This window comes from Mauremys reevesii, linkage group 2, assembly GCF_016161935.1.
Source record: "Mauremys reevesii isolate NIE-2019 linkage group 2, ASM1616193v1, whole genome shotgun sequence".
Taxonomy (NCBI): domain Eukaryota; kingdom Metazoa; phylum Chordata; order Testudines; family Geoemydidae; genus Mauremys; species Mauremys reevesii.
This window is the reverse complement of record NC_052624.1, coordinates 279,074,362-279,100,759: the sequence shown is the minus strand read 5'-3', so window position 1 is coordinate 279,100,759 and position 26,398 is coordinate 279,074,362. Positions and strand designations below refer to the sequence as shown.

Below are 26,398 nucleotides of genomic sequence, written 5' to 3'. Positions count from 1 at the left end.
AGTAAGAGCTGGATCAGCCCCAATGTTTATCTGAACCAGGTTACAGGAATATAATTCCTGTAAATTAGAGGATTGGGCCAAAAGAAACCTGATAAGGTTCAACAAGGACAAATGCAGAGACCTGCACTTAGGACAGAAGAATCCCATTCACTGTTACAGACTAGGCACTGAATGGCTAGGCAGCAGTTTTGCAGAAAAGGACCTAGGGGTTACAGTGGATGAGAAGCTGGATATGAGTCAACAGTGTGCCCTTGTTGCCAAGAAGGCTAACGGCATTTTGGGCTGTATAAGTAGGCGCATTGCCAGCAGATCGAGGGACGTGATCATTCAACATTGGTGAGGCCTCATCTGGAGTACTGTATCCAGTTTTGGGCCCATACTACAAGAAAGATGTGGAAAAATTGGAAAGAGTCCAGTGGAGGGCAACGAAAATGATTAGGGGTCTGGAGCACATGACTTATGAGGAGAGGCTGAGGGAACCGGGATTGTTTATTCTGCAAAAGAGAAGAATGAAGGGGGATTTGATAGCTGCTTTCAACTACTTGAAAGGGGGTTCCAAAGAGGATGGATCTAGACTGTTCTCAGTGGTACCTGATGACAGAACAAGGAGTAATGGTCTCAAGTTGCAGTGGGGGAGGTTTAGGTTGGATATTAGGAAAAACTTTTTCACTCAGAGTGGTGAAGTACTGGAATGGGTTACCTAGGGAGGGGTGGAATCTCCTTCCTTAGAGGTTTTTAAGGTCAGTCTTGACAAAGCCCTGGCTGGGATGATTTAGTTGGGAATTGGTCGTGCTTTGAGAAGGGGGTGGGACTAGATGACCTCCTGAGGTCCCCTCCAACCCATGTAAGCCGGTATCTGCCTCTGACAATGGCCCATACCAGCAGCCTCAGAGGAAGGTGTAAAAAATTCTGCCTTAACAATTATAGGATAACCTGCTCTCAGGGAAAACTTCCTTCTGACCCCCAGTGGTGAGAACCTTGCCAAACGCTAGTGCAGCCATGCATAGAAATAAAGTTCATCCACAGCAAACCCTTCTCTTTAAAGGGACAATTGGTTAAACCCCTCAAATATGTCCAGATGTAAAATGGTTATGATTTGGTAGGGAAAGTGTCTTTGGATTCTAACCATCAAATACATTGTTCTGTTGTCAAAATAAGCTACTAAACTATCAGTAATGACAGCTGTGATTTCTGTAGCACATACACAAAATCAATGTTTTTGTGACCTTCTTGCTATTCCCGTTGGTTCTGCAGCAGTATTTAGGTCCTGATCCTGCAATCCCTTTGCATGGAGAACTCCCGCTGAAGTCCATATAACTGCTCAGGTTTGCAAGGAGTAGTCATGCATGTGAGGATTTTCAGGATCAGGCTCTCCACCTGGTACACCCAGGACTCAGCAATAGATCTGATCTCTTGATGGCTGATAGGCAGCCACTGAACTTAAAGGGGAACCGGCTGTATGCCAACAAATATCTTTCCCAGTATTACCAACCCCAAGTATTAAAAAATCATCAGTTCCCGCACTCCCCCTAGATCATGAGACTGGCTTTAAAATGGTGAGATTTTTTAAAGTAATAATGTTTAGGTTCTTTTTATTAGCTACAACTGCAGGGGTCTGGATTCAGTGACCTAGAAAACCCTGTTGTATTAATTTAGATGGAATATAGGGGCCCAAGGAATCAAAGGTACAAACGTAACCCAGTCACTGCCCAACATTAAAACGTGTTAAACAAAGTTGGGGTTTGGCATACAGAGACCACAGCCTGCTGAGTAAAATGGCAAACCCACCATTAAAAATCCTTTCAACCTTTTATTAAAGATACAGAAAAAGAAGGGAAAGCAGTAAAGCATCTGAAATGTAAAGTATTTAAATCGGGTGTTCGTTTTAACAACATCGCTTGTTCCCTTTCCCTTTAGCTGGAGAGAGTTTTTAGAAGACAAAAACCCGGGGTTTGTCATTCGCTTAGATGGTATCAACGATGGTAATAACCATCCTATTGGGAGACAAGAGAAGAAGTTAGTTAAGATGGGCCGGAGCTGTTGTTAGATCCTGATCCCGTTTCCTACAAGACAAAAGACGACTAACACACACAAAAGGGGAGAGAAGAGAACAGCAATGATACAAAATGCAGCTTCTGTCTCGGATGTTGATTTTCACTCACAAGCTCACTGCTGGGAAAACACAGGCCCGGCACACAGTCTGATCGGCCACTCTGAGACCTGACAAACCTGTACCAGCATCGGGCTATTGACAGTGTTGCTTTTAGTTGTGTCTCTCGTCACAGGCTCCCAGCAGTGTTGCAGTCTTGGCCGGCTAAGCCAGACTCTTATTAAACAGAAGGAAAAAGGAGAGAGAAGAAATAAGGTAAGGAAGAAAAAGGACACATGGAGGGCAGGGAGAGAGAGAGAAAGTCTCACATCCAAGGTTGAGTTCGGCATTCAGCTGGAGCTGGTGGAGGTGGTGTCATCATCTGGGTCCATCCCTCGGGCCTGGCCTGGTCAAGACATCTTTCAAGAGTAGGATGAAGAAGATCCAGAGTTCCAAGTGAACTTGGCAGCCATGTTCGGGGGTGGCAGCCATGTTCATGAAGATTGTTCCAGTAGCCATTTGTTCTCCCAAAATCTCTTTCTTTAAGAACCTCAAAAAGAGAGTGATGGGTGGAGTAGCCCACTCCTTCATTATTTTATCCACCAAATAGGCCTAATAACTAACCTACCAATTTTGGTCCATTAATTTTCAGTCTCACGGTGTTCTCATTTATCAGGCATAATCGTAACACAGTCGGCCTCTTTGTTTGGACTAATTCAGTCTGTCTCCCTTTAACACCTTTTCCCATTGACATTTGAATTAAAATAGGTTATTATGACATCTTACATTCACTTCTTACAGTTAAGCTCACAATTAGGGTAAATTTGTAGGCCCAGTTATCACAACAGACCTTTCCAGTCCTATGTCTCGATGTTCCTTTTGGCGCTGGAGCCTACAAGGTTCATATTTTCTCTGCAACCCTAAAGGTAGGAAATATACTTAAAACAAAAAAAGCAAAAATTTTCACAGAATCACATGACTCCAGGAGCTGAGGGTTTAGGAAAAACAGCAAGTGTTATGAGAATTATGACAAAATTTATGAGAGTTAGCATCATTGTAAACTATTTTGATGCTTATCAATGAAGGAATTATTTTTTAATCTAGTTCACTTTTCACTGTTTACTTTCTACCTTTCTCTCAGCTCAGACATTGAAAGTCAATAAAAGGTAGTTTCACTTTTGTTTACATTGTTTCACTTTCAGTGCTACAGTGTTTGAGTGGCAAACACTAGATGGTGAGTGTTAATCTGTTTAAAGATAACCGTTTCCAATGCCTGCATCTTGCAGGAGGTCAGACTAGATGATCATAATGGTTCCTTCTGATCTTGAATTCTATGATTCTATGATTCTATGTGAAAGGGTCACCAGGACAAAAGTTTGAGAACCACTGAATTAACCCCTCTGAAGCCTCAGGGAATGCAGGGGAGGGGGGTCTCCCTTGGTAGGGTCGGGAAGGATATTGCTCTTCTCATGTGATCCCTCTCCCAGTGGCTAATTTTAAATGAAGCTCCCCTCCCCTGACATGAATCTCCCTATGGCACTGAAATTAAATATAGACTATAACTTGGCATTTGAGAAGTGAAAGGGATGGTAGCCCTAATGGAAAAGCTAACAGCTTGGCTCTTCTGCAAGCCTCAAACTGCTGAATGAGCTTTAGGGTAGGGAAGGCTCTGCCTCCCAAACAGCCTGGCTCTGCCCCCTATCCGACCTCCACCCACTTCCAGCCCCCGACTGCCCCCCTCAGAATCCCTGACCCATCCTGCTCCTTGTCCCCTCACCGTCCCCCAGAGACCCCACCACCACCACCACCCTGGGACCCCACCCCTGTTCCCTGTCTGCCCCAACCCCTATCCACCCCCCCAGAACGCCCACAGTCCAACCCCCCCATTCCCTGCCCTCTGACCGCCCCCCCCAACCTCCGCCCCCTCCAGAGCCCTGCCGGAGACACTCTGCGGCGCTGTCTGAGGACGCCGCTTGATGTGCTAAGGAGAGGGGCGGAGGCGGGAGCCTCAGCTGTTCTCTTTGGGGCCCCTGCAGAGCCCGGGGCCCGGGGCAAATTGCCCCACTTGCTCCCCCCTCTGGGTGGCCCTGGAGAGCGGGTGGAACCTCAAGAGACCAACTTGCAGAGGTCACAGTGGCAGGTGGCAGCAGAAAGTGACTGCGCAGGGCCATTGGCCACAGAGTGGTGGAGTGAATGAAGAGCCATGGCCAGAGCGAACAGTGAGCAGCTGGAGGAACGAGCAAGGTGCCTTCTTGCCCCCCACCTGGGAGGTGGACTCACGTGAAAGCACCTCCGACGCCTTAAATAAGGGGCACGTTAAATAAACATTTGTTTGTTGGACTATATTTTAGTGACTTTGCTCCAGAATGCTAGATTTGTGCCTGGGAATGGAAACGTATATAAATATGTTTCCTAGTAGGTCAAGATTTTTAAAATGCAGTATTTGCCAAGGTTGTTATCTCACGTTGCTGCTATCTTGAGAGGTCATTATGTTGAGGAGTTTCTGTACTAAACATTTGTATTATTATAATTAATTTTTACATAAGAATGGTCATACTGGGCCAGACCAATGGTCCATATAGCCCAGTCTCCTGTCTTCCGACAGTGGTCAAGGCCAGGTGCGTCAGAGGGAATGAACAGAACAGGGAATCATCAAGTGATCCATCCCCTGTTGCCCATTCCCAGCTTCTGGCAAACAGGCTAGGGACACTCAGAGCATGGTGTTGCATCCCTCCCCATCCTGGCTAATAGCCACTGATGGACCTGTTCTCCAGGAATGGATCTAGTTATTTTTTTAATCCTGTTATATTTTTGGTCTTCACAGCATCCCTTGGCAAAGAGTTCCACGGGTTAAACTTTATGTTGTGTGAAGAAGTACTTCCTTTTGTTTTTTTAAAACCTGCTGCCTATTAATTTCATTGGGTGACTGCTAGTTCTTGTGTTATGTGAAGGATTAAATAACATTTCCTTATTCACTTTCTTCACACCAATCAAGATTTTATAGACCGCTATCATATCCGCCCTTAGTCGTCTTTTTTCTAAGATGACAATTCCCATTCATTTTAATTTCTCCTCCTGTTTCATACCCCTAATCATTTTAGTTGCCCATCTCTGTACCTTTTCCATTTCCAATATCTCTTTTTTGGGATGGGGTGACCAGATCTCCTCACAAGTATTCAAGGTGTACAAGTACCATGAATTTTATATTTTCTGTCATATTATCTATCCCTTTCTTAAAAAAGCAACGGTTTCAGAGCAGCAGCCGTGTTAGTCTGTATCCGCAAAAAGACCAGGAGTACTTGTAGCATCTTAGAAACTAACACATTGATTTGAGTATAAGGTTTTGTGGGCTACAGCTGATGAAGTGGGCTGGAGCCCACAAAAGCTTATGCTCAAATCAATGTGTTAGTCTCAAAGGTGCCACGAGTACTCCTGTTCTTTTTAAAAAAAGGAAACAGAATGTTGGGAATCATTGACTGCCGCTGTCCATGGAGTGGATGTTTTCAGAGAACTATCCACAACGACTCCAAGATCTCTTTCTTGAGTGTTAACAGCTAATTTAGACACCAGCATTTTGTATGTATAGTTGAGATTGTTTTCCAATGTGCATCACTTTGCATTGATCAACATTGAATTTCATCTGCCACTTTTGTTACCCAGTCACCCAGTTTTGTGAGATACCTTTGTAACGCTTCCCAGTCTGCCTGGGACTTAACTACCTTGAATAGTTTTGTATCATCTACAAATTTTGCCACCTCACTGTTTACCCATTTTTCCAGATCATTTATGAATATGTTGAGCAGTAATGGTCCCAGTACCGACCCCTCAGGGATACCACTATTTCTCTGTCTACATTCTGAAAACCGATAATTTATTCCTACCCTTTGTTTTCCATCTTTTAACCAGTTCCTGATCCTTGAGAGGACTTCCCTCTTATCCCATGATGGCTTACTTTTCAAAAGTCTATTTAAATTAAATACATTTTTTTTAAATGTATATGTTTTTAGAAATCTAGACGTGTATATGTTTTGGTGTAACTTGCATTATCCTTATGTTAAATTTGCATCATCCTAACAAAACATTTATTTTATTCATATCTCTTTTATATATCTCATCGGTCCTGACACCTCCACCCCACTGTAAATTCAAACACCTCACCTAATTTCAATTCCTGGGGAAACCATTGGGTACCTCACAAGGCATATTTTGTACAAAGATTATTACCATCGCATGTAGGGTGTGACTAGAGGGCTGCTTTGGGTCACACATGCTCAGTAGGGCATCTCCAAGGGTGGAGGGCCAATTCCACTCCCAATTTTAAAAAAAAGGGGGTGCCAACCTGTTCTGCCAGTTCAGCCAGCCCCAGAGAGAGACAGCCAGATCGGAAGGGCTCTGAAGAACTCTGCCCTGAGGGCTGATGTTCACAGGCCTGCTTTGGCTACCTGCAGCAAGCAGATAACTGCCAGGAGAAGGATCCCAGCCTATGCAAAGAACAGGGTGCTTGCTGCTTGTTCAGCTCAAGAGGGCGTGAGGACATAAATGCCAAATGAGCAGCGCATGCTTTCAATGCATAGGATTAGTGACCCGTGTACCTTTCAGTACTGAAGAAATCTGTATGTTAGATTCTGTTATTTTTCTTTGACCGGTATGTGCTGTATTGCTGTAATGATAAGAGCATGTTTCGATTTATGAGGCGACTTAGTTAACCCACAGATTGTCGTCTTATCAACAGAAGAATGTTTTTGTTTAGTCTGAGCAGCTTTACTACACTGTGGTGTCTTTCCTCCAAATTGGAGCAACTCAGGGTACTGGCATCCGCACCTGTCCCAATTTGCATATTTGTGGTGGTCTCCACAGGTGGGAGTTCCGCTGTCGGAACAGACTGAACCTGCTCACTGTCCCTGCAATACAATGGAATTATTACGGGTACGGGTGTAATCAAAGTTTGGTGGGTTACACTCAGGCCGGGCCCTTGTCTCCGGCTCTTTAACGGAGCCCTGACTCTGCTCTCCCAGGAGCCCCTCTCTGCCTGAACACAGGTTGCTCTTACAGGCCCAGCTCACTAGGTGACATCTACCCTGTCTTTCCATCCAGACTGCATGGAAGACTGGAGAACTGAGCGGGATTATGACATCACAGGTATCAAGGAGACTGAGCAGCTGTAACAGAAGAACGGCCACAGTGGGTCAGACCAAAGGTCCATCTAGCCCAGTATCTGGTCTTCCGACAATGGCCAATGCCAGGTGTTTCAGAGGGAATGAACATATCTCCTTTTAAAGTGCTTTGAGAGCTACTGATTGAAGATGTTAATAAGAGGTAGGGCTGGGGGAGGTGGCTCGGTAGAGGAGCTGGAGAGAACTCTGCAGAGCCTGGGATGGGGGAAGAGTCTGTGGAGGGGTGAGCCCAGGGGTGGCCTGGGGATGGCCTAGACTGAGACTGGCTGAGGGAGGAATTGACTAGAGAGGGAATAGAGCTGAACTGCTTGCTTCAGCATCCCTGGATTGGAACCCAGAATACAGGGGCAGCCTGGCTTTCCCTGCCAGCCACCAAGGCTGGAAAGCCGCCTGATATAAGGGTTGGAAGGACCCCTGAGGCCGGAGTCAGGCCAAAGCCCTGGCATAAGGCCACTGGAGTACTGCTGTGTGGGAGTCTGTTACCCAGGAAGGGGTGGGGAAACAAGTCACCCCAATAACCCCTGCACTCCGGTGACTAATGCCAGTAATTACAGCCGAAGAGAGACCTGCCCGGATGTCATTCTGTGTGAAACCACCAGGGAAATGGCTCTCGAGCACTGACATGAGGGACAGGTGACATTCACCCTCATGTGGATGGCCTGTCCAAGGCCTCCATAGCACAGCCCCATGGCCGGGAATTATCGGGGGAGGAGAGATTCAAGTGGAGGGACCATGCAATGCGGTCTTTAGAGCTCCAGGTGTTATGCAGCGTCTTCAGTGCCACCTGGAAACCTACAGGCATCTGCTGCTGCCTGATGTGATTGCTCCTGCTTGGAGCTCCACTCAGTAAAGAGATTTAGTTTTTGAGTAGTCTTGCAATGTAATCCCATGCGATGAATCCATGTGCTATATGGCATGCTTACTCCATGAATCAGACACCCTCTGTCCCTATGGTGGCAGGGACGTGAAGTCTGGTGCTTCCGCTCTGAAGTCACGGGCCTGTGTCGCCTGAACATAAGAACATAAGAATGGCCATATTGGGTCAGACCAAAGGTCCATCCAGCCCAGTATCCTGTCTGCCGATAGTGGCCAATGCCTGGTGCCCCAGAGGGAGTGAACCTAACAGGCAATGATCAAGTGATCTCTCTCCTGTCATCCATCTCCACCCTCTGACAAACAGAGGCTAGGGACACCATTCCTTACCCCATCCAGGCTAATAGCCATTAATGGACTTAACCTCCATGAATTTATCCAGTTCTCTCTTAAACGCTGTTATAGTCCTAGCCTTCACAACCTCCTCAGGCAAGGAGTTCCAAAAGCTGACTGTGCGCTGTGTGAAGAAGAACTTGCTTTTATTTGTTTTAAACTCTCTGCCCATTAATTTCATTTGGTGGTCCCTAGTTCTTGTATTATGGGAATAAGTAAATAACTTTTCTTTATCTACTTTCTCCACATCACTCATCATTTTATAGACCTCTATCATATCCCCCCTTAGTCTCCTCTTTTCGAAACTGAAAAGTCCTAGCCCCTTTAATCTCTCTTCATATGGGACCCGTTCCAAAACCCTAATCATTTTAGTTTCCCTTCTCTGAACCTTTTCTAGTGCCAGTATATCTTTTTTGAGATGAGGAGACCACATCTGTACGCAGTATTCGAGATGTGGCGTACCATCGATTTATATAAGGGCAATAATATATTCTCAGTCTTATTCTCTATCCCCCTTTTAATGATTCCTAACATCTTGTTTGCTTTTTTTGATTGCTGCTGCACACTGCGCGGATGTCTTCAGAGTACTATCCACGATGACTCCAAGATCTCTTTCCTGATTCGTTGTAGCTAAATTAGCCCCCATCATATTGTATGTGTAGTTGGGGTTATTTTTTCTAATGTGCATTACTTTACATTTATCCACATTAAATGTCATTTGCCATTTTGTTGCCCAATCACTTAGTTTTGTGAGATCTTTTTGAAGTTCTTCACAGTCTGCTTTGGTCTTAACTATCTTGAGCAGTTTAGTAACTATTTTGAGCTAAAGGACGAACCTGCCAAGCTAACTGCAGGTACGTCTACACTGTACATTAAGCCCGGGCTCTGACTCAGGTTTGAGCCCAAGCCCCACTTCCATCCATGCACAAATGAGTCCGACTCGGGTCAGCAAACACACAGGGCCTGGGTCTTAGGACCCTACAAATGGGGGTTCAGGGTGAGATCCTGAGTTCTGCTGGGACTTGGGTCCAAGCCCTGTCATTCTGCAGTGTGGATACAGCTCAAGCCACAGACCGGAGTCAAAAGGTCTGTGTAGTATAATATGGAAGTGTTAGTATAACACTGATAGACCCCAATTGTCAGTGGGCAGCATCAAACCTGGGACCTCTGAAGCTTAGCCTAGGAGGCTGGCGTTTAGGTAATGCAGTAGAGGCTCAAACACTCAGCTTCGGAGATCTCATTCAATGCTGCCTGCCAATAACTGGGCTTTATTGGCCCTAGAACCAGGGGCTTATCTGGGATATCAGATGGGAAGTATCCAAAGCTCGGGAGGCGCTTCCTCAGCTAGGGGAAGTATGTAACCTATGCTTGCTTGGTGTGGCGCTCTGGAATATTGTGTGCAATTCTGGTCTCCCATGTTTCAGAAGGATGAATTCAAACTGGAACAGGTACAGAGAAGGGCTCCTAGGATGATCCGAGGAATGGAAAACCTGTCTTATGAGGGGAGACTCGAAGAGCTTGGCTTGTTTAGCCTAACCAAAAGAAGGCTGAGGGGAGATGTGACTGCTCTCTATAAATATATCAGAGGGATAAATACCAGGGAGGGAGAGGAATTATTTAAGCTCATTACCAATGTGGACACAAGAACAAATGGATATTAACTGGCCATCAGGAAGTTTAGACTTGAAATTAAATCTAGGTTTCTAACCATCAGAGGAGTGAAGTTCTGGAACAGCCTCCCAGGGGGAGCAGTGGGGGCAAGAAACCTAACTGGCTTCAAGACTGACCTGGATAAGTTTATGGAGGGGATGGTATAATGGGATAGCCTAATTTTGGCAATTAATTGATCTTTGATTATTAGCAGGTAAATAGGCCCAATGGTCTGTGATGGGATGTTAGATGGGGTGGGATCTGAGTTACTACAGAGAATTCTTTCCTGGGTGTCTGGCTGGTGAGTCTTGTCCACATGCTCAGGGTTCAGCTGATCGCCATATTTGGCATCGGGAAGGAATTTTCTTCCAGGGCAGATTGGCAGAAGCCCTGGAGGTTTTTCACCTTCCTCTGCAGCATGGGACACGGGTCACTTGCTGGAGAATTCTCTGCACCTTGAAGTTTTAAACCATAAGTTGAGGACTTCAGCAGCTCAGACATAGGTCAGGGGTTTGTTACAGGAATGGGTGGGTGAGATTCTGTGGCCTGCGTTGGGCAGGATGTCAGACTAGAAGATCATAATGGTCCCTTCTGACCTTAAAGTCTATGAGTCTGTGTCCCCCTCTAGTGGCGCCCAGCCTAGCTAGAGATGGATGAGTCTGCTACAGCCTTAGCTAAGAGCCACGTGGCTTTTAGCTCATGAAGTAGAGGCACCTATACTGAGCTGCACAGATCCCATGTTCAATCCTGCTGACGACTGTGGTCTGTTGGAGTTACATGTTGGCCGTGAGACCCAGCCCAGCAATGTTAAACCCAGGCTTATAATGCAGGGGGGTTACTAGAGCACAGACTGAGGACCTCACAAGGCATATTTTGTACAAAGATTATTACCATCGCATGTAGGGTGTGACTAGAGGGCTGCTTTGGGTCACACATGCTCAGTAGGGCATCTCCAAGGGTGGAGGGCCAATTCCACTCCCAAATTTTAAAAAAAGGGGGTGCCAACCTGTTCTGCCAGTTCAGCCAGCCCCAGAGAGAGACAGCCGTATCGGAAGGGCGCTGAAGATCTCTGCCCTGAGGGCTGATGTTCGCAGGCCTGCTTTGGCTACCTGCAGCAAGCAGATAACTGCCAGGAGAAGGATCCCAGCCTATGCAAAGAACAGGGTGCTTGCTGCTTGGTCAGCTCAGGAGGGTGTGAGGACATAAATGCCAAATGAGCAGCGCATGCTTTCAATACGTAGGATTAGTGGCCCATGTACCTTTCTGTACTGAAGAAATCTGTATGTTAGATACTGTTATTTTTCTTTGACCGCTATGTGCTGTATTGCTGTAATGATAAGAGCATGTTTCGATTTATGAGGCATCTTGGTTAACCCACAGATTGTCTTCTTATCAACAGAAGAATTTTTTTGTATAGTCTGAGCAGCTTTACTACACTGTGGTGTCTTTCCTCCAAATCGGAGCAACTCTGGGTACTGGCATCCGCACCTGTCCCAAGTTGCAGATTTGTGGTGTTCTCCACAGGTGGGAGTTCCGCTGTCGGAACAGACTGAACCTGCTCACTGTCCCTGCAATACAATGGAATTATTACGGGTACGGGTGTAATCAAAGTTTGGTAGGTTACACTCAGGCCGGGCCCTTGTCTCCGGCTCTTTAAAGGAGCCCTGACTCTGCTCTCCCAGGAGCCCCTCTCTGCCTGAACACAGGTTGCTCTTACAGGCCCAGCTCACTAGGTGACATCTACCCTGTCTTTCCATCCAGACTCCAAGGAAGACTGGAGAACTGAGCGGGATTATGACATCACAGGTATCAAGGAGGCTGAACAGCTGTAATGTAAGAACGGCCACAGTGGGTCAGACCAAAGGTCCATCTAGCCCAGTATCCGGTCTTCCGACAGTGGCCAATGCCATGTGTTTCAGAGGGAATGTACAGAACAGGGAATCATCAAGTGATCCATCCCCTACTGTCCATTCCCATTTTCTGGCAAACAGAACCTAAGGACACTCAGAGCATGGTGTGGCAACCCTGCCCATCTTGGCTAATAGCCATCGATGGACCTATCTTTCATGAAATGATCTAGTTCTTTTTTGAACCCTCTTATAGTCTTGGCCTTCCCAACATCCTCTGGCAAAGAGTTCCCTGCCTTGACTGTGCACTGTGTGAAGAAATACTGCCTTTTGTTTCTTTTCGACCTGCTGCCTATTCATTTCATGTGGTGACCCCTACTTCTTCTGTTCTGAGAAGGAGTAAATAACACTTCCTTATTTACTTTTTCCACACCGATCATGATTTTATAGACCTCTATCATATCCCCTGTAGTTGTCTTTTCTAAGATGAAGAGTTCCGGTCTTATTAATCTCTCCTCCTATGCAAGCTGTTCCATACCCCTCCTCATTTTTGTTGTCCTTTTCTAAACCTTTTCCAATTCCAAGAGATCTTTTTTGAGATGGGGAGACCACATCTGCATGCACTATTCCTATCCTTTGTTTCCTATGGTTTAGCCAGTTACTGATCCATGAGAGGACCCTTCCTCTTCTCCCATGACAGCTTACTTTGCTTAAGAGCCTTTGCTGAGGGACCTTGTCAAAAGCTTTCTGAACATCCCAGTATGTCAGTGCACTGCAAGGCCTTCAATGACTTTTAAACTTTCCCATGGGGACATCCGAGACATGGTCCAGTGAACTTGTGTTCAGGCCTAACAAGAACTCAGATGCAACCTGCTGTGAGAAACTTGTTTTAACAAGGATGCCCCTGTGCCAGCACAGGCCACAGGTCAAAATGTGTAACTTCAATCCCAATTGTATTGGAAGAGCCCAAAATAACCACTACAGGAATGTACTGACTATGACCCCTTACTTCAAATGCACTGTGGCCTAGTGGATAGAGCACAAGATAGAACTCAGAAGACTGAAGTGCTAGTCCTGACTCTGCTACTGTCTTGCTGGGTGACCTTGGGCAAGTCACTGCTCTGCTCTGTGCCTCAGTTTCCCATCTCAAAAAGGGGGCTAATGCTACAGACCTCCTTTGCAAAGTGCTTGAGATCTACTGATTGAAGATGTTAGATAAGAGGCAGGGCTCTTTATTATCTTATGATATAGGGTGCTTTTCTTAAAGCACCCACTGCTGGAGTCAATTGATTTATTTGAGAATCTCTGCTCTTTATTTTATTTTATTTGTTAGCCAATTTTAATCCCCCGTGGTTGCAAAGAGAAGCTGGAGAATGTGAATTGAGTGCACCCTAGTAGCTCAGACATCGGAAGGCAAATGAGGGGGTTCCCCAGATGAATGTTTTTTGAAGATCTCATTATTTGGAAGCCAATCTCATGATTTTGGTGGGGCCCAGTTCAAGGGTTTGGAATGCTTGGGCTGCCGATACTGTGAACGTTTTTGTGCTCTCGTAGCACTAGATAATCACTTCAGGGCTGCTTCTCACTTCAGGCTGGGAGATTCTGCCTCAGTCACAGGGGTTTTAGGAGTTCCCACAAGTAGGGAAAAAATGTCCCTTGCCTAGGGGCTTGAGAGTCATAGAGCTCGGAAAAGACTCAGGGTTTTCCTGGGAAACCTGATGCCCCCTCTCCTGCCTTATTCTGAGCTCAGCAGCTCAGCCCCCTTGGGCGATTGCTCCATCCTATCTCCTGATCTATGTGCAGCATTGACACCTCACAGGCTAGAGGGAGATTACAGGAGAGCAGCCTCATTGTGACCTAGAGACGACATCAGCGCCTGCCTGATGCCAGAGCAGCAACCTGCCCTCAGGTGTAGCCTGGGTACTTGGTGCTGCTTTGAGCGTATCTGTGATTCTTAGTGCCTGAGCCCGGCAAAATGAGATCACTCCTCCTCTTTCTCAACTCTGCCTCCTGCCTAAGGATCCTGCTGCTCTTTCTCGTGTATTATGCTGTGATCAGGCTTGCCAGATCTGAGGTAAGTGCGACTCCTTGAGAGATGGAAAGGCTGGACTGATGCCAGCTGAATGCAGGAACCAAACAGAAGTAGTTTTCAATCAGCAGGCTCGGATCATCTCCACCCAAGAGTCCTCAAAGAGCTGGCTCAGGAGGTTATTGGCCCACGGACATTATTTTTTTAACCAATGTAGGATTCCTGAGGGAATTCCTGAAGGCTGGAAGTGTGCTAATGTTTTGTCAATATTCAAAAAGGTTCAGGAGGTTGACCCAGCTTCTTATAGGCCACTTAGCCTGAAATAATGGACAAACTGATATGGGATTCAATCAATAAAGAATTAAAGGATGGGAATATATTCAAAGCAGGTTAACAATGTTTCATGGAAAATGGGCCAGATGTGACAAACTTAGACTTTTGGAAGGTGTTGTTTTTCACAGATTCCAAGGCAAGATGGGCCCATTGTGATCTTCTAGTCTGACTCTCCTATCTAGCACAAGACAAAGAACTTCCCCACAATCATGCCTAGTGCATACCTTGAATTAAAATGTCCAATCTCGATTTAAAAAATTGCCAGTGATGGAGAATCAGTCCACCATGACCTTGGTAAATCGTTCCACTGGTTAATTCCTCTCACTGTTAAAAATGGACGCTTTCTGTCTAGTCTGAATGTGTCTAGTTTCAACTTCCAGCCATTGGACCATGTGAGACCTTTCTCTGCTAGATTGAAGAGCCCATTTGTAATTATTTCTTCCCCATGTAGGTATTTATAGACTTTTCCTCAAACCACCCTTAACCTCTTTAAGCGACATTGACTGAGCTCCTAAAGTCTATCACTATAAGGCAGATTTTCTAATCCTTTAATCATTCTTATGGCTCTTCTCTGAACCCTCTGCAATTTATCAACATCCTTCCTGAATGTTAGACACCAGAACTGGACACAGAATTGCAGCAGTGGTTGCACCAGTGCCAAATACAGAGGTAAAATAACCTCTCTCTTCCAACTTGAGATTCCTCTGTTTAGGCATCCAGGAACAGCAGGACATTTGGATTAAAAATTAGCACTGTACAATATCAATGGAGCACAGATTAAAGGGATTGAGAACAGGCTAATGGCTAACTGACAGATCTCAAAAAGTAATTGTCAAAGGGCTCATTGAATGTGGGTGTTTCTAATGGGGCTCTGCAGGGATCAGTACTAGGTCTGATGCTATTCAATATTTTTCAATGACTTGGAAGTAAATACAAAATTGATGCTGATAAAAATGAGCTGATGACATGAAGATTGGCAGAATGGCAAATACCGATGAGGACAGGGCAGTCATGCAGAGAGTTCTGGAGAGTTTGTTTGGCAAATGGGGCCCATTCAAACAAAATGCATTTTCACACAGCCCAACACAGAGTTACACCTCTGGGAACAAGGAGGGCCTATTCAGCTTTGGATTTACCGATCTTTAGCTTTGTATCATCTGCAAATCTGGCCACTTCACTGTTTCCCCCCTTTTCTAGATCATTTATGAAGCTGTTGAAGAACTCTGGTCCCAATACAGATCCTTGGGGGACCTTGCTATTTATCTCTCTTCATAAACTCACCATTTATTCCTACCTTTGGCTTCCTATCTTTAAACGAGTTAGTAGTTCATGTGAAGACCTTCCCTCTTATCCCATGACAACTTACTTTGCTTAAGAACCTTTGATGAGGGATCTTGTTAAAGGCTTTCTGAAAGTTCAGGTACACTCTATCCACCGGATCGCCCTTGGCCACATGCTTCTTCACCCCTGTGACATTACGCCCCATATTCTTCATAGAAATATTGTTCTAGGAATATGGCATAACTAAGGTATGTTTTATGCAAGATGGGTCATGTGAGATATCCTTGGAAAGGTTCTGATTTACTGAATGGGATTATCCTATTTGGATGGATGTATCATTTCTGTATCTGAAGTTAGAAATATGGGCTCTGTATCAATTACAAAAGTGCTTGCACCAGGGGAATGCCCCCAAATAGTAGGCAATCAGTCTGGATGGGCCATTAGGAAGGACAATAGGACATGGAAGATGCTAAACTTCCTCCTTCCTGAGAAGTTTCCTGGGATGCTGCTTTAACACTGCAGGGTCATGTGATCATGTCACCTCATAGAATTATAGAATCCATAGAATATCAGGGTTGGAAGGGACCTCAGGAGGTATCTAGTCCAACCCTCTGCTCAAAGCAGGACTAATTCCAAACTAAATCATCCCAGCCAGGGCTTTGTCAAGCCTGCCCTTAAAACCTCTAAGGAAGGAGATTCCACCACCTCCGTAGGGAACCCATTCCAGTGTTTCACCACCCTCCTAGTGAAAAAGTTGCTCCCAATATCCAACCTAAACCTTCCCCACTGCAACTTGAGACCATTACTCCTTCTTCTGTCATCTGCTACCACTCAGAACAGTCTAGATCCATCCTCTTGGGAACCCCCTTTCAGGTAGTTGAAAGCAGCTATCAAATCCCCCCTCATTCTTCTCTTCTGCAGACTAAACAATCCCAGTTCCCTCAGATGGACATCATTTTGGACTGGTGGTATTTTTCCACTAGGGTGGAGGGGCAGAGGGGGGGGTCAAACTGGGAGACAAAGGATTCCTGTCATAGCCAAATCCTATTGAAGGCTTGGAAGTGAGTTAATCTAGGTTCTTCTGCACCACCTCCTTGCCCCAAAAGGAAGCCTGCTGAAAACATCTGGAGAACTAAAGGAACTAAACTGTGGGGGAGGAGGGAAGGGGCCGAGCCCAGGCGAGAAAGATCTAGCCTGTGAAAGGAATACCTGGATAGTTAAGCTGCAAGCAGTGCAGTTTACCGTCAAGAAACTTTGCAGCTCCCAGGCAAGTGGACTGAGCTCATGCCAAACTGTTGTTGTTGTTTTTTGGTGTAAAACAGCTGCCGTTTAAGGATGATCTAGGGGTTATATCAGCACTTATTTGGGAGGACTTGCATAAGCCATTCATGGCTTCATCACTCAGGAGTAGCATGGCCATCCCAAATGGCTGCAGAGAAAACCCCGATATCATGCATTCCCTAAATAAGTATCTAGGAAACACTGTTGTCCAGATGTCAGATTTCTCCCCCATGGTCTGAATTCTGTGCATGGCATCTGAGGTTAGTTGCATACTCTGCAATCCTAAAACCTGCAGAGTTTGATCATCTCTGCAGGAGAGAGAACTTTGCAGGCTCTCTCCTTCAATGCTTATAAACTCTGCAGGCTCCTGGTACCAGCAATCCCTGTTTCTCCAACCCCTGGAGTGTTCCAGTGACCCCTGTTATGGTTTGTGCTTTGTGCCCTATATTGGCTGCATCATAGGAAAGCACAATGCCTACCCATGATGCCTCAGAGTGCAATACTCTGCCAGAAGGAAAAATTTCCCTCTGGCCCCACATGGCAATCACCGCTGGCTCATTGTTCTCCCAGGTTTATTGAGGAGTTCTCTTCTAACCTTGCTGCTTTCTCTGTGTGTGGCAGGCTTCTCCGAGGAAGAGGAGGCCCAGAAAGAGGAAAAAGAAAGTGAAAGGTAAGCAGCCCCTCACCCCACAGCTGCGGTGGCAGACTCAGGCCCCATGCAAAGCAGAGAAATAGGGTCTATTTCCCCACATGCCTCCCCTCTTCCTGCGAAGGCACAGTCGTGCCCAGAGTCGTGCAGAGGCACTGGCTGGGGCTCCGTTCACAGGCTGCCTCTGAAATCTGGGGCAATAGGCTGCTAGGAAGCAGAGGGTGCCCAAGCAGCTCAATGTCTCCTTTATGTCTCACTTCTGGCAGCTTTTGGACGCTGTGAGGAAGAGTTGGAGGAGGCTGGTGCATCCCCAGAGACGTGGTAAGCAATGCCCCCCTCCATAAATCTGCAGTGGGTCAGTCCCCTCCTTTAGCGTCATGCAATTCAACCCCACCCAGGGGCAGTAGCCCGAGTAATCCCTCCCCTGCCCCGACCTATGTACCACGCAGGCAACTCTTCTACTTTAGACTCCTGCAATTCATTCCCACCCTGCAGAAGTTGCCATCTCTAATCCACCCCCACGCCTCGTACAGTGGGTCATTCCCTTCTTCCAGAATCATACGGCTCCTTTAACCTGGGGCAGTGGCGGGGGAGGGGTAGATTGTGTCAACTGGACTGGACCATCCTCCCCTCCCAAGAGGGGGAGAAAATGTTTTCTGGGAGCAGCCCCGTGCACCCCGGGGAGGTGAGGTGGAGAGGTCAGGAGGAAGGCTGGCCTTTCTGGTATGGTGAGTAGGGGATCCAGCAGCACTTGGGTAATGGCCCCTTCTCCTGTCCTCCAGCATAGGTTCCAAGTAGGATTTGAACCCTGGACCTTCAGCTCTGCAGCATAAAGCACCCCTTAGAGCTAAAGTAGTAGCTGCATAGTTGTTAGCTAGAGTAGGCTGTTATCCTATCTGTTGATTAGCTTCTGTGGAAGGGACATGACACACATGCAGCCAGCAGGATAGACGCTCACCTCCTCAGCACTAGACAGGGATCACCCAACAATCCAGCTAACCCCAACCCAGAACATCCAAGGCCTGGGTATTGCAGGGGAGGAGGCTGCCTCAGTGGAGAAGGGGACAGGGAGCCTTTCGGTGCCACCCCTCTGGGTAAAAGAGGGCCTGCGGGCAGGGCCTGCACTCAGCTATCTGCTCTCTCTGTTCCACAGCTGCCCTGTGCCCCTGGAGAAGCTCCCCTTGGCTCAGCGCCTCAGGCTCGTTGAGAGGAAGGTACAGGACGTGGGCAGACACCTGGATGCAGTTCTGATACCGTAAGGCAACTGAGCGGGGGCACGAGAATGGGGGCTGGGTGGGAGGGGATAATGAATGTAGAGGGGAGGGAGCAGGGAAAAGCAGACACGCCAGCATCCTAAAATAACAGGTGAGATACCAGTGAAAGTGAGGTGAGGGATTATCAGAAATTAAATGCAGAGACTACAAGTTGGGGTTGTGAGTAGGATCAAATCCCTCTGTATGGCAATATCTGCCAGCAGGCGACTGTCTAGAACCTGCCCGTGCTGTGTTTGAAAGAAAAAGCAATCCAATGACACGCTGTGAGGGGGTGTCCACCCCACATAGGACTGGAAGGGGCTCAGGTGGCCAGGCAGGCCCATGACCTCCACAGGGTGCACCTGGAGGAAGAGCCAGGTAGCAGGGAATTGATTCCAAGCAGGCTCAGCTGGGTAGGAATAGGCGGGGCCGATAAAGCCAGGAAACTGGCAAGAGACAGAAGCTGCAGCTGGGAAAGGGCAGCCCCTCCCTGGGAAGAGGGGGGAGTGTTTGGAGCTGGTGCACCCAGAGCAAGGAGGGGAACCAGGAGTAGTGGGAAGCAGTCCAGGCTGGGAGAGGAAAGCCCAGAACTGCTGGGTTGAGGGTCCCTGGCCTGGAGCCCGGTGTGAAGTGTGGGCCCAGGTTTCCCTACCAGCCACCGAGGGCACGGCCCAGACCGGCGGGGCAGTGAACAGGACTGTCTGGGTCACTGTGGGAGTGACAGGCAATTAAAGGACTGTACCCTGGAAGAGGGGGAAACACTGAGTGGCCTAGCCAAGAAGAGGACACTGCAGTTCCTGGAATGAGAGAGAGATTATGTGACCGCATGCGACAATTGGAAGGGGCATTGGCCTCAAGAGCTAATCCCCAGAGTAGGCTCCAGAGAAGCAGTGAGTGGGGCACCACGTGATACACCCCAAACATGAATCATCAGCTGGGTTCAAACCCAGGACTTTCAGGACCATAGCACAGTCCCCCACCACCAGAGAAACTCCATTAACTGGGAGCAATAGTAGGTTGTTAGCCTCTAGTGTATCAGCCATTAGAAGAGGACAGTTTTCCAGTGGGTTAGAATGTAAGAACATAAGAACAGCCAGACTGGGTCAGACCAAAGGTTCATCTAGCCCAGTATCCTGTCTTCCAAAACTGGCCAATGCCAGTGCAGCAGAGGGAATGACCAGAAGAGGGAATCATCAAATGATCCGTCCCCTGTCGCCCATTCCCAGCTTCAGACAAACAGAGACTAGGGACACCATCCCTGCCCATCCTAGCTAATAGCCATTGATGAATTTATCTAGTTCCTTTTATAGTTTATAATCTCGGCCTTCACAACCTCCTCTGGTGAGGGTTACACACACATGCTCACATCTTCCTCACCCAAAGCAATTGTTGTTAGCTAATCTTTCTGTTAAAATAGCACTGGGTCCCCAATCATGCTCAAGGCCCCATTGTGCTAGGTGCTGCACATGTGCGTGTGACGAAGGGGTTATCGTTCTAGATAAAATGAGTGCCGGCTCCCCCTCTCAGTCCTTCGTTACCCAGTTGATGTCCTTGTGTCAGGCTGTGGTGTGCAAGGCATGCCTAGGCACTGCCCCATTGCACTACTGTTGGAAGGCTGTGCCCAAGCCCTGCCTTTGCTCAGCAGGGCCATGTCCCATCTGTCCCTGTCTGCTCTCTCCCACAGGCCGAGTGTGGCGACAGCCATGACGAGCCAGTTCTCCTATTCCGCTATGGAATCCACCACCTCTGCCCTCTGGAGTCCCAGCTCCTTTTCCCTGAGAGAAGTCGCCATCATTCAGTCGGAGCCCCTCTGCCACACAGGGGAGATCATGCCCTTCGCCAGCTGGGAAGGATCCACTCATCCCATCCAAGCCCAGCCTCTCTCCAAGCCTCCTGCCCACGGCAGACGAGACCGGGGAGAACAGACCATGGGTCTGGACCAGACTTCAGTCCATAGCTCAGACTTCGACATCCGGCAGAAGCATCTGCAGAGGCGACTGGGGGCTCCACAAACCCCCATCCCAGGGGAGCCATTACTGGGTGAGGGGGACACCAATCATCAATTGGAAGTAGACACAGATCCGCCCAAATGTGGATTCCCTGCAAAGGTCCCGGAGCCCCTCAGATCCAACACCAGCCCTCAGCGTGCACAGGAGATCCAGGAGCCATGTGTCTGCCCCTGGGGAGTCCTGCCCCAAAAGGCCCATAGGATCATGGCATCCTCTGATGCCATCCTGGCCAGGCTTGTGCCCACGGCGGGGGTCAAGCTGCAGGATCACGTGGCTCAGAAATGCTGGCAGATCCAAACGAAGGCCTTTCCTAAGATGGTGCGAGAGTCGCACAGAGATACTCCTCTTGTGAGAGAGACTGCCCTGCCTGGGCCACTCCACCCCCCTAGGGAGCCAGGCAAGCACAGGACAGCAGCATTCCCAACGATGGGACAACAACCTGACCACCCCATCAAACTCCACATAAGGCGTCAGCATCCGGTCATGCAGAGGGGGATGCTCACCCTGGACCCAGAGCCCCTGGAAAAGCTGCCTCACGCCGTCCCAGCCAGGGGAGCCCGTGTGGAGTTCAGTGAGATGGAGACCGATTTCCTGCAGACGGGGAGGCGAAGCACAAGCTCCTCTTCTTCCACACGTCCTCCAACGCCAGTGGAAGATATCACCATGGAGACGGGCAGGAATGATGGCACGGCAGGAAAGCAGACTAACCCACAGCGCTGCACTCTGCCAGCAGGGGTGGGTCTGACATTGCCACCTCCAGGAACCACAGTAGCAGAGAAGACACTCGCAGCGACACTCGAAATGTATAGGAGCGAGTTGAGAAAGCCCCTTACCAGTGTGAGCGGCACCAAAGGGACTGAAGAGAAGCTGGAGCTGCACATGGAGAGGAAGGTTCTCTTGGGAGAAGGCTCCTGCCTGCGGCCAGGGGCACAAGCAGGTGAGAGCAGGGCAGATCCTCCCAGGACCCAATGGCACCAGGTTGCCCCAGAGGCACCAGGCTCTGAGCAGCTAACAAGATCCACCCTTGACTCTCTCCTTGCTGGGCAGGCTGCACATGACCTGCAGATCAAGCAGCTGACGGAAATGTTGAGCAGCTCCCGCCCCTTGGCGGGCCAGGTCTCAGTTTGCCAGCAGTGCCGCAAGGCATATCCAGGAAAGAAGAAGGGTGAGAAAACTCCAAAGGAGACATCTGCTGAGCTGCATGGTGTTCGCGACATCATGCATTCACATGGGTTCAATGGAACTGTGAATTCAAAGCTCTCCAGGGACCAGCCACCAATCAGAGTCTGCGAGAAGTGTGGTAAGCATCGACAAAAGAGACCAGCTGGCTCTGCAGGTGCTGACTTGCCGGGAAGATCCCATGGAATTCCACAGCGATGGACTCCAGGAGACTCCTCAGCATCATCCAACCACAGTAAGATGCCAGTGCTGTGGCTCCTTCCAGCAGACAAGAGCAAGACGCAGGATGGAATGGGGAAATGGGCTCCCCGCAAGCAACCAAAGATGGTGTCCGTTGCAACGAGTACAACAGGGCTTTCGCAAGGTGGGGAGAAAGCAAGTTGGAGTCCTGACGGTTCTCCCTCAAAGTCACCAAAGGCCTCCAGAGCTAGGACACCATCCCCTTCAAAGAGCAAAGTTCTCCAAAAGATGTTCATGTGCCTGAAGCAAACCTTCAGCAAGCTGCAACACAAAGTGAAGTCCCGAATGTCCAAGGACCCTCGATCCAGAACACCTGACACTAAATTTACAAAGCCACCCTTTTGGAAGGCAAGGGCCTCCAAGGGTGTACGGTTTCCATACTACTGAATCTCACACTGCCAGCATGCCCAATACCAGAAAAGGCCCACAAATTCCAACCTCTCCCTATCATCCAGTGGGCCCGGTAAGCATGGGCTAAAGTGGCTGAGAAGAATGGCTTGTTGTCCTGGGACACAGAGACTGATATATAAGTCTCTCCTTGGGGTATGACATTTAAACCGAGAATCCAAGATGAAGGGGGGCCTGGGAGCTTGGATGAGATTGAGCGTGTGGCTAGCTCACTGGATTTATTACTTTACTTCATTCGGTTCAAGAATCAATCCTTCCTTCAAGAAGAGCTGACACTAAATTTACAAAGCCACCCTTTTGGAAGGCAAGGGCCTCAAAGTGTGTCCAGTAGTACTATTAGGGCCCTACCATCAATCAAACACAAACCGGCCCTTTGACTCCTAAAACCCCGCCCCTTGACCCCTTAAACCCCGCCCACCTATCACCAGAAGTCCCACCCACAGGGTATTACTTCCAGGGTCAAGGAGGACACATGACCGGAAGCAAAGTATGTCATGTGACCCCTCTAAGAACTCCTCCCACTGCCCTCTACCAATCAGGAGAGGTTTCGCCCTCATAGGCCTACCCGGAGAGGGGATTTGACCAATCAGGGGTGTTCCAGGGTGGGGTGACCCATCCGGATGTGGCTCGTGTGACCCCTCTAAGAACTCCTCCCACTGCACTCTACCAATCGCGATGGGTTTCGGCCGCATAGGACCAACCTGAGAGCAGATTTGACCAATCGGTGGTGTTCCGGGACGGGGTGACCTGTCCAGATGAGGGTCGTGTGACCCTTCTAAGAAATCCTCCCAGTGCCCTCTGCCAGTCAGAGCACAACACTATCACCCCATAAGTCCCAGTACCAGGGCAGAAGAGGCCATCTTTTACCAAGGACGCATGCTTTAGAAATCGTGGAAGCATGGACTCCTTCACAACCCCGTGAGTACTTTGGACTTTGTGTTAGCCCTGAGGGCCTTTGGAGTTGTGTGGAGAAAGCGCTACATGAGCGACAGTTCCCACAAGGGACCTTTGACTCAGCCATAGATGGATACGCTGGAACCCGAAACCCAAACTCTCGTGAGGCACACCGATGAGTGTGATGGCCTCTCATTGTCCGCCCCCCTAGAGGTGGAAGGTGAACGCAGCTCAGGGGAATCATCGGAGGACAAGGTGAACGGAAAAGACATTGCTCAGGTAAATGAATGATTAAGAAGTGACTGTTGATGATGGGGTGTAATGGGGTTAGGAACCGGAGGGTGGGGTGAGTTGTGTATATTTAAAAAGAATGAGTGGGAACTTACACTGTTTCTTTTCTGAAAATCTCTCCACAGCTTGACGATGCCTTTCTAGAGGACCCAGAGGCCCTGGACAGCATTGCATCAAGCAGCGAAGATGAACCGGGCTCTCCTTGTTTTTGCTCAATGCCGGTACAAATTGTTGAAGAGGACTCCAAGGATGACGGCTATGAGGAGTTTAGGAGACTTGGCATGGAACTAACTGAGCCAAGGCCACGTCGTGAGCGTAAAAAAGTCACACGGACTATTGTACGCGTTGCTGTTTATGCTGTCCTTAATCAGTGCCTTAGGGAAAAGCTTTTTGAAGATTGTGAGGGCTGTGTGATAGATGCGGCAGCCCATCGGCACCATGACTGTATGACTTGGACTTCAGTAGATCTAAACTTCAAGCCCCGGCGCCTGTGTGCTGAGTTATGTTTGGAAAGCTTATTAAACACTGTTCTTGCCATAGGTTACGCTCCGCAATGTCTGTGCCTACCCAAGAACATTTAGCGTAAGGGGTGACCTTGATAAATGCTGTGCAATTTAGTGCAGACCCTGGCCGTGTTTTAAAGAAAATGACCAAACCGGAAGATGCCTGTGTCACATTCTTGACTTGAACTGGGACCGTATAGAATATGATTGCAACCAAGGTCCTGTAGTGGCACCAAATCTTTTGTAAAGGGGGTCATATAAGGGGTCTAAGACCAGGTTATGGGTTGCTGGTTATGATTATGCTGTCTGTATCAATGTGTCATTTTGTAGTTGAAGTTATGAATATTGGCTCTATCCTGTCCGTATCTCAAACTTATGCTATGCTATGCTTCTGGGTGACATCCCAGACGAGTTGGTGTTAGCTCTGCCTAGCCTGCTTGATGGCCCATTAAGGACCATCAGCTACACAATTGACCCATTGAGAGAAGGCAGATGCACCTTGTAAGTCAGCAAAGTATGCAGGAACTTGCCCATGTGACTCCAGACTCCATTTTGCTTGTAATTTTCCACAGTAAGGACAAAGAGGTGTTCTTACACCTCAAAAAGACTATAAAAGGCTGATGCCTCATCCTAGGGTTGTGAGTTCAATCCTCAAGGGGGCCCCTTACAAATCTGGGGCAAAAATTGGTCTAGCTAGTGAAGGCAGTGGGCTGGACTCAATGACTTTTCCTGTTGTAGGAGATTGGTATATCTCCTATTATTATTATTAACTTGCCCATGTGACTCCAGACTCCATTTTGCTTGTAATTTTCCACAGTAAGGACAAAGAGGTGTTCTTACACCTCAAAAAGACTATAAAAGGCTGATGCCTCATCTCCAGCTTGTCTTTAATCCTGCTTCTTACCTCTGAAGGGACTTTACTACAAACTTAAGCTCTGAACAAAGAACTGATGACCCGTCCCAGCTGGGAATGGACTCCAGAGACTTAATTTAAACCTGCAGTTTATTCTATCACTGTTCTAAGCCTGAAACAAGAACTTTGCCATTATTGTATGGAATTGATTCCATTTAACCAATTCTAGCTCTCATCTGTATCTTTTTCCTTTTATTATTTTATAGATTTATAGATTCATAGATTCTAGGATTGGAAGGGACCTCGAGAGGTCATCGAGTCCAGTCCCCTGCCTTCATGGCAGGACCAAATACTGTCTAGACCAGCCCTGATAGACATTTATCTAACCTACTCTTAAATATCTCCAGAGATGGAGATTCCACAACCTCCCTCGGCAATCTATTCCAGTGTTTAACCACCCTGACAGTTAGGAACTTTTTCCTAATGTCCAGTCTAAACCTCCCTTGCTGCAGTTTATGATCATTGCTTCTTGTTCTATCCTTAGAGGCGAAGGTGAACAAGTTTTCTCCCTCCTCCTTATGACACCCTTTCAGATACCTGAAAACTGCTATCATGTCCCCTCTCGGTCTTCTCTTTTCCAAACTAAACGAACCCAATTCTTTCAGCCTTCCTTCATAGGTCATGTTCTCAAGACCTTTAATCATTCTTGTTGCTCTTCTCTGGACCCTCTCCAATTTCTCCACTCTTTCAGTACCTGTTTTCCCCCCATTACAAGGTTTCATCCTGTGAGTTTATCGACGATGAAACCGCATGTGTGTCTTGGAAGCTCGCAAAAGACCGGTACTCTGTCTCTGGCAATACCAACGTCTTCATAGCCTGTTTCACCACCGCTTCTGCCCGCTTAGAACTATACAACCTCCTAGAGAGGTTGCGAGAGTGGTGCCTGTACCACGACACTGACTTGGTGATATTTGTGAAAAGGGAGGGTAAGTGGAATCCCCCTTGGGGGGATTATTTACGGGACCTCACGAGCGATTATTTCAATTAAAAAATAATAATCTGTGTACTTTTTTCTGAATTGGTCTTTTTTAAAAAAAAAACAAAACAAACACCAAACATCAATTGTCTTTAAACCCCTCACCTGGGGTGCTTTATTGGGTAACATGGCTGTGAAAATTATCACAAAATACATGTCTGTGCTTGTTGAAACATGTTTTGAGCAAGGCTAG

The 26,398-nt window shown here is 47.7% G+C and overlaps 1 protein-coding gene and 1 long non-coding RNA gene across 2 annotated transcripts; both read left to right on the top strand.

The window, feature by feature from the left end:
- Nucleotides 1-15,651: 15,651 nt before the first annotated feature.
- On the top strand, nt 15,652-17,542 carry LOC120399594. Its single transcript, XR_005595244.1, has 2 exons — nt 15,652-15,857; nt 17,512-17,542. It is a non-coding gene; the product is annotated as an uncharacterized LOC120399594 (long non-coding RNA).
- Nucleotides 17,543-17,816: 274 nt separating this feature from the next.
- On the top strand, nt 17,817-23,545 carry LOC120399592. The gene is made up of 3 exons (XM_039528018.1): nt 17,817-17,860; nt 18,693-18,794; nt 20,477-23,545. The coding sequence occupies exon 3, from the start codon at nt 20,496-20,498 to the stop codon at nt 22,605-22,607; it is 2,112 nt and encodes a 703-aa protein (XP_039383952.1). The 5' UTR covers nt 17,817-17,860; nt 18,693-18,794; nt 20,477-20,495; the 3' UTR covers nt 22,608-23,545.
- Nucleotides 23,546-26,398: the final 2,853 nt, after the last annotated feature.